The 8,258-nt window shown below is 35.5% G+C and overlaps 1 protein-coding gene across 1 annotated transcript in view; it reads left to right on the top strand.

Annotated features, from left to right (window-relative positions):
- The window catches only part of PECR (peroxisomal trans-2-enoyl-CoA reductase), a 9,198-nt gene extending 3,189 nt beyond the window's left edge, over positions 1-6,009 (top strand). Inside the window, exons 3-7 of the mRNA XM_009996236.1 lie at positions 529-610; positions 2,750-2,846; positions 4,994-5,104; positions 5,687-5,798; positions 5,921-6,009. Coding sequence (XP_009994538.1) covers positions 529-610; positions 2,750-2,846; positions 4,994-5,104; positions 5,687-5,798; positions 5,921-6,009 — 491 coding nt within the window. The remainder of the gene's footprint in view (positions 1-528; positions 611-2,749; positions 2,847-4,993; positions 5,105-5,686; positions 5,799-5,920) is intronic.
- Positions 6,010-8,258: the final 2,249 nt, after the last annotated feature.

The following is an 8,258-nucleotide window of genomic DNA, read 5'->3' as shown; positions in this document are numbered from 1 at the left end:
TGACAGTGGGTATTTGTTTTCATGATCCTCATCCAAAGCTTTACATGAAACTGTAGGTTACATTTGAACATATGTACATTTAGATAAATATGATCATCTAATTAAGGCCAGGTTTGGTGAGTCAGTTGACTTGGATCCTTACTTAAAGGACTATAGGAAAACCACTTAATTTCTGTGGCCTGTATTCACTGTGTGTAGCACAGAAAAAGACTTCTCTCCCATCAGGGATGTAAAATTAGAGTTGAATTTAAGTACGTGATTCTCGGAGAGCATTAGGAATGTGGAAATGAAAGTAATTTACATGGAAGCATGAAATCCTGTTTTCTACGTGAAGGCAAACATTGAGCCTTACCTGGGCTACATCTGTGACCTCATCATTCCAGTGGTGAGGCTATGGTACAAAAAGCAGATTGTTTACCTAAATCACGGAAATGTGTAGTGTAGAGTTACGACTCCCAGTTTGGCTTCCAGTTGGCAGGTTAGTTTGGCACTTCTGATATTTATAGGTTATCTTCCTCCTTCATACAGTGTACAATGCCTGGATGGAGAAACATGGAGGAGTCATTGTCAACATTACTGCTGTCGTGAGAAATGGGTTTCCTGGAATGTCGTAATATATATTTTATTTTATTTTTACATTTTCCTGTATTTTTACCCTAGAAGTACTAATTGCTCCTTTCATTTTAGAAAGGTGTGCAGGGGGCAGCAGCAGAGTATAGAAAAACAATAGTTAGGTGAAGGGAGAGCAAAATTATCAGTTGGCTTTATGTGTGGGGATCTCTCATTAATTCAGTAGAAACTTCAGGAGTAAATGTCTCTGTCAAATTGTAAGAAACTACGAAGCAAGACTTGCCAGTGAAGCTTTCACTGGAAATGGTATACTAGTGGGACTAGTTGCACTGAAATGTAACCTTTGCTTGTGTTCTCTCCAAATTTCTGGAGGGTTTGCAAGAACTTGGCACCTATTGTTTTCATCTTCTATTGTCAGTTTGCAAGTCTTGATGGTGTAATGAGTTATGAGAGTTAGACTGGGAGAAAGGGAGTAGGAGGAACATTTCTAGTACGTTACCAGGTTTTGGATTCATCCTTTGGGTCACTTAATGCCTGCCTTTTGCATTTTCCTTTTTCCTCTTACTTTGTAGCCATCTTTCTTAGGGAGGATTCTCCTGTATTGACTGGAAGAAGTCTCCTGGGTTCAAACATATTACCATGTTTGTAGTTGTTTTATACTGACACAAACAATCACAGCTATCTGTATGAAAAGGCAGTATCCTCTCAGTATCTGTACTATTACTCAAATTATCTTTGAAATGGAGGTGAGAAAGAGTCTTCTGATTTGAAATTTTTCCACCAAAAATGCTCCAATTTATTGAAAGAGAAATAATAATCAGAAAATTAATTGTTTCAGTTACTTTAGCTTAAAACAAAATGCTGGAGTTGTCACAATGCTGTATTTTTAGTTTCTTAATTGAAAAAAAACCTGAATTTCCTCTTTGAAACCACATTTTTAAGCTTTGAAATTGAATTTCTGTTGAAGAAAAGGTAAACATATAATTTGAGCAAATGTTACATTACTGCTTTTTGTTTAGGGTTGAAAGATTTCAATATCTTAAATAGTTTAGGAACAACAGAATATTTTCTCACTAGCTTGTTCTCTGCAGTATGAAATAAATTTAGAGATCCACAGGGTGGTGCTGAAGCTACAGTTATTTGAGTTTTTCCAGTAGTTTTAAAACTGGTTGAATTGTCATGGCAAATAGGCAGGAGCTATATTTGAGAGTTAAACCAAGAGATAAAGAAACCTAATACTGAATAACAGTGGGAAAAAAATTCCCAAATGACTGTTGTGAGCAGATGTACATGGAGAGACAAAACTAATTTCAAATTAAATTCCTGTTGAATTAATACTCGTTTTAGAAATGTACTATTGAAAAAGACTTGATTTTACAAGTCCAGCCACTGCTCATGCCAAAAAACACCTGATAACAGTTTTTCATAAGTATTAATTTTGAACGTAAAATTAGTCATTTGTTTGCTCAAGTTGGATTTTCTTATCGTTTTCTTAAGTTTTTCTTATTCCTTTCCTGGTATTTGAGAAGCTATTGTTTCTGTCTCCTCTATGTCTGTTTTGCTAGGCTAGAGGAACTAAACTCTGTCAGTTTTCTGAGTCCAGCTGTCCACTATTCATCACTGGAGTAATTTTGTCTGCATTTTTTCAAGATTGTAAACATTTCATAATAGTTTTCATAATAGTTTCCTATAGCAGCAAGGTGTTTGAGATCACTCTGCCTATGGTCATCTCTTCCTCCATTCCCTATACTAATTTTTGAATAGTGGCTTATTCTAATCGTGTTTGTCAGAAGATCTAAACTATTTTTCAGACCACTGTCCTTCCAAGTGTTGCTTGGAAGCCTGTGCAGCCTACCTTTCATAGTTTTACATATTTTGAACTTTGCCTCCAGTTGTTTTTCATTTTATAAGCCTGCTTCTGCAGGATAAAGTATCTGACCTCAAGTCACGTTGGGGAAGAGATAAGTATTTCCACAAATTATGAGAAATCATAGCATAGGTTGTTTAAACTGTGAAGTTATGGTCAAACTTACAAACTAGGAAAACTCTCTCTCCCTCAGATGGTTGGTCCAGCTGTAGAAAGTTACTCTCACTAAGATTAGTGAGGCTACAGTAGAATTAACAATGGGCACTGTTAGCTGAGGGAAGAGTTGCTCCTTTTGCTTTCTTCTCTCAAAAGGCACACAGGAGCTGCGAGAGCTGCAGTGAACAACCTAACCAAGACTTTAGCTTTAGAATGGGCCCACAGTGGAGTAAGAATCAACAGCGTTGCTCCTGTAAGTAATGGCAAACAATCTGATAAACATAACCATCATACATGTTCATGATTAAAACTTTCAGACCAGAAGACATTTTTAAACTCTATAGTCTGTAACTATTGTGGATTATTTATGTATTTATTTACTTATATTCCCTTCATCTATACTCTTGAGATCATTTTAGAGTGTTTTGTACATTTGGATGAAAAGCCAGAGATGTAGGATAAAATTGCTCCTGCTTTCTGCTTGGGGTTGGAATTTTTGTCTGGCTTAATAAAATGCTACCTGGGAAGAATTGTTGACCTGTGTTACAAAACCTTGGCATAAAGTTACTGAAAGCTTTGTGTTTCAGTAATGATTACATTAGAGTTCACAAAACTTTCCCTATTCAAGGTTCAGGCATGCTGATGGTTTCCACCTGTGTTTGCAAAGTTATTTTGAAAATTTCTGACTGTGTTACATAATGTCTTTAACCTTGTCTTCTGCCTATTAAGTTAGATTAGTTTTAGTCATAAAAAGACTGTGTTTGGAGTGGGCCTTCTTTCAAAGAAATTATATGTAGAAATGTATGTTGCAATTTTAATTTTTTTTCTTATCAAGGATATGCAGACAGAAAACCACTATACAGGTCAGCTAAAATATGCCTGCCACATTCTGAGGAAGTAGGTAGGGTGTAGCAGTTGTTTGAAACAACTATGTGTAAGAGCAGCTGTATTTTCTAGTGCCTGGTATTGCAGGTATAGAGGTTATATAGAAGCCCTAGGTTTGACATTTGAGATTGTGTAATCTTCACTCTTAACTGCAATTTACTTTGCACATTTACTCCCTTGAAAACAAAAGAGGAAAGGTAAAATTTGTCCAGCTATTTTTACATTCAGAATTTATCTTATCTCACAGTATAGTCAAGTGTCAGATTTGTTGCACTGGCTCCTAGGAAGAAAGATCTTTCTATTGTCTTTGTAAGATGTCTGTATATCCTGTTGTACCTCTTGTCCTATCCTAAAACATCTGGCTCACTTTCTTTGGCATAGTACAGAATGCTTAACAGCAGATGTGTGGTCATCACTTAGGTAGTGGCTCTTATGTAGCCTCTGTGAGGCCCAACTCATCTGGACACTTGTTGAATATTAGCATCTGCTGGCCTGTTTTTACTGGTTGTTTTTTCTGATTTGTCAAGTCTCAAGGAAATAAGTAATTAATGCAGAATTATTATGTGAATACATTTTTCATGTATGCTAATTACCTAATGAATCATATTAATTACACTTTATAGCACATGTCATAAGAAGTTTTTGACAAGCAAACAGTTTCTGTTACTATGCTGGTAACAGAAATCTATGTTGTAGTTACAGTAATACTCATGTTTATGGACACACTAGGTCTATGGTAACCATACAAAACTGTTACTGTTTTATAGGAGCAGAATAACATGTAGGGAATGGGCACTTAGAGAGGGAAACATACATTCTGAGAAAAATAGTTTCATATATGAGTTACCTCCCTAGCTGCCAAAATACAATCACATTTCACAGATATCTTGGAAATCTTAGTATGTGCTCCATAGATTAATTAAAATTTCATTATCTTACTTTAACTTGAGTCCGGAAGGTTTTGACAGAACTAATCTATATAACCCTGTGTTCCCACTGCTGTAGCCTTCATCTTCCCTCTCAAGTCCAAACTGGACAGTATAATCACCTTGGAAATTCTATTTTTGTAGCACCTAAGTAAGGAGAGTCTGAATTCTGACAGTGTAATCTTATCTGCTTCTGTAATTCACAGCAAAATCAATCTAGTGTTCTTACAAGAAACTGTTGAGAGAACTTGCTTTTTAGTTTCCTGCTATAAGCTAATATGAAATGCTCAAAATTTCAAAACAGTCTGAGTTTCTTCTTTACACTTTTGCCTTCATAGTTGTTGAAGTAGCAGTGGGGAGTTGGAATAATCTGAATGATGGTACTTGAGTAGAGATGTGGCTAGCAGCCAAATTGCCTTCTTGTATAAATTATATGATTCCATTAAAATTTAGTAACTTGCATTCAAGTGCTATTTAGAGAGTTTAATCCCACAAAAAATCTCAGTAATGACAACTTCACAATTTTACAGTGATCACAATTTAAACATATACAAGAGAACTTAATTTTCACTATGCTGTTTTAAAATAGGGAACAGTATTTTCAGAAACTGCTGTTGCAAACTATGGAGAGCAAGGTCCAATGCTGTGGTTAAAGAGCATACCAAAGATTCCTGCCAAGAGGTCAGCAGTTCCTGAGGAGGTAATGTATTTCAGAACGTTTGCAATATTTTTACTTCTGTATTTCTTATCTTGAAGCACTTATATGGAGAACAAAAAAGACTTAATTTTGCACTGTGATAGAATATTCAAGAAGTGAAAAACTTGTAGAAATGTTTAGTAGTGCCAAGTGAGAGACTTAAGCAGTAGTCACTGTTATACTGAAAATTTAATTTTAGTGCCTCTTGCAGCTGAAGTGTTTCATAGTAAACATTGGTTCCTGAAAAGGTTGACTTCCAGCAGGGAGGACTGAAAGAATGAATATTAATGTGCAAAAAGTGTATCTGAAAAGTACTTAGCTCTCTTCCACCAAGAATGTGCATCTTTGTTAAACTTGTAAGCATTATTGTTTGACTTTTGGCATCTGATGCCAATCTTTAAGAGCTTACCGGTTTTCATCTGTTATGTACTTGATGTTTGTGGCTGGAAAGATGGCTTTAGGACTGTTATAGTTTTCATTACTCACTAGAAAATGTTGCTATGTCTTGCAAGTTTTCACAAGCATCTTTGACATGATCATTTCCCAGCAATTTAAGAAAGATTAAAACTGTCATTCTTCTGTTAGATTTCTCCTGCAGTGTGTTTCCTACTATCTCCAGCTGCTTCTTTCATAACTGGGATAACCCTGGTTGTGGATGGTGGCCAAAGTTTATATGGGCATATACTAGAAATACCTGGTAAGAAATGGGCTACAAAATTATGATCTTAAAGTGATTGAAGTTGGGCAATGGGAGGATACAAAAGTAAAATGCCCAGTTTTTTGATTGACTAAGTATGTTGGTTTATTTGTTTTCCTCAGATCACGACAGATGGCCCTCACCACCAGAAGGAAAAAATTCTGAGATGCTTAAAAAGCTGCTTTCTGGCGAGTTCAAACCAAAGCTGTAAAAAAAAAAAACAAAACACGAGAGATTTCATCTTATTCCCAGTTGCACACTTCCTGATAATCTGGCATTGTGATTTGAGCTTATTGTTCTCAGCAATACGTTTTTTTTCCTCATACGTAACTACATTGGGAGCCTTGATTTTTGTTGGTTTATACTTAAAATTTGTAAGGCTGTACATAGTAAATTTCTTCTCTGAAAACACAGAAAACATGTCCTGAACATATTTAGTCTGTGAGTAAGAGAAAGTATAAAAGACAAATTTTCCATTTGCACAGGCATTAAGTAATGAAGAATCTGTCAGAAGTGGAAAAAAAACCAACTTATTTTGAAGTGAAGTGGGCAGAGAGGGAATGTTACAGAATCCTTCTATTCTGGATTAATTTGAGGAGAAGGTAATTTAAACCTGTTATTAGTTGCATCAGTAGCCCTTGAGGTAACTGTTAGCTCTGCACTATTTCTGTTCAGCCACACACAAAATTTTAGACTATTTATTAGACGATTATTAGACTAAGTAGAATAGATATTTGTCTTAAAAGAATTAAAAATAAGGCAGAATACTGTTACTAGCGTTTCAGTCTAACATGTATCGTGATGGGAATGCTTTGAAATGTTTACAGGTATAGCTATGTAATGGAGATAAGCTGGTTGCAACTTAAATTTTCCAATAAAATAATCAATCAGATAATAAGCTTTAACATACAGTGATGGAAAACCATACAGATTCAACAATTTAACTTGAAAAATCCTGAAGTAAAAGCTACACTTACATACGTATATTGCAGTGCTTTCTGCAGTATGTTGTAGTCTTAAAGGAGAAACTTGGAATCCTTCATTTACTGGTTAAAATGCTTTCTATCCATACTTTGTTGTCTTGTAATGTTAACACAATTTTGTCCATGAGTGTCTATAAAATAGGCGTGATTTTTGTTATCAATGCAGGGATTCCATTTAAAAAACAAATTCTGCAATATATCACTTGAAGAGGCTATATTTGTTATTACTCCCTTTTTAAAATTCACTTTAAGGCAAGTGTTCCCATGTCTGCCAACTTTAATCAAAATATAAGCATTAGGTGTTGACTGCTGTAACATCTGAAATCTGTGGAATCAATTGGTGCTGTAGAAGTGACCTCTTTAATACTTCATTTTAGATTGAATATAAGAGTCTCTACCAGTTGCTTGTTCTCTGCAAGATGTTTGACTTTTATATCTTTCATTAAAATATGGGAACTTACACAGGTACATGTATATTGCTGTTTCATGAAAATGTGAATGCCCATTTTGTGGGAGAGAAGGGGTTTGAGCCAAAATACTTTCTTCTTCTGATACATCCTCTTTCCTTAGTAACTGGGTGGTCATTTATGTGGTTGTGAGAAACTTGTACAGAGATAAAATAAGCTATTTTCAAACCTCTTCTGCAAGCTATATTTTTATTATTGCAAATATTAGCTCAGGATACATAGCAAGAGAATTCCTGGAAGAAAAGGCACCTGCTAGAAAACTAACTCTAGGAGCCTAGCTCGTTGCATTTAAGTGAAATGACTTGGTTTGTTAAGAGATTACTTCTGCATTCCTAACATCTTTCTGTAGAAGAAGATTAAACATGAACAGACTTGAGACTTGTGGAATATTCTTTCTTTTCATATTTGATGGTGAGCTTCTGTGATACATGTGGACTGTAGATCTGATGTGAAATGGAAGTGATTTGATAAAACTAAATAGCTTTTATTATGTCCCAGAACTGTTCTCTACATGATTAGAACATATACTTGGAAATAATTATTTCATACTACTGCAGATTTTCTATTTAACTTTGCTGCAGTCTGAATATTCATAAAGAAGGAAAGTTTATACAGAATGATGGTGAAATGCATCACTCTGAAATGGAACACTGGGAAGGTGAGTGTTCTTCTAGTGTGGGAGACACGTTCAGTCTGCAGTTAAAAAACTCCTCCATATAAGTAAAAACTATAACAAGCCTTTCTGCCTGCACTGAATACAAGAAACTTGTATTTGACCTTGCCTTCTTCAGCTTCCAGCAAAGCAATGGAGGTATTAAGGTCTAAGCTAGTTCTTCAGAAGAGGTTTGTTCCTGGGTGTGCCTTTTTCCCTGGCAAGAAGTTGAGACAGTCAGCATTTGTGGAGCTGTAATGAACTGCTGCTTAGTGCAATAGGAGAATATGCTCAAAACACTACGGGGATGGGTATGGTGTAAGAATACAGAAAATACATCCTCAAAAAGAGATGGGGA

Source organism: Chaetura pelagica, unplaced genomic scaffold (assembly GCF_000747805.2).
Source record: "Chaetura pelagica isolate M959 unplaced genomic scaffold, ChaPel_1.0 scaffold3, whole genome shotgun sequence".
Lineage (NCBI taxonomy): Eukaryota > Metazoa > Chordata > Aves > Apodiformes > Apodidae > Chaetura > Chaetura pelagica.
This window is presented reverse-complemented; position numbering and strand designations above follow the sequence as displayed.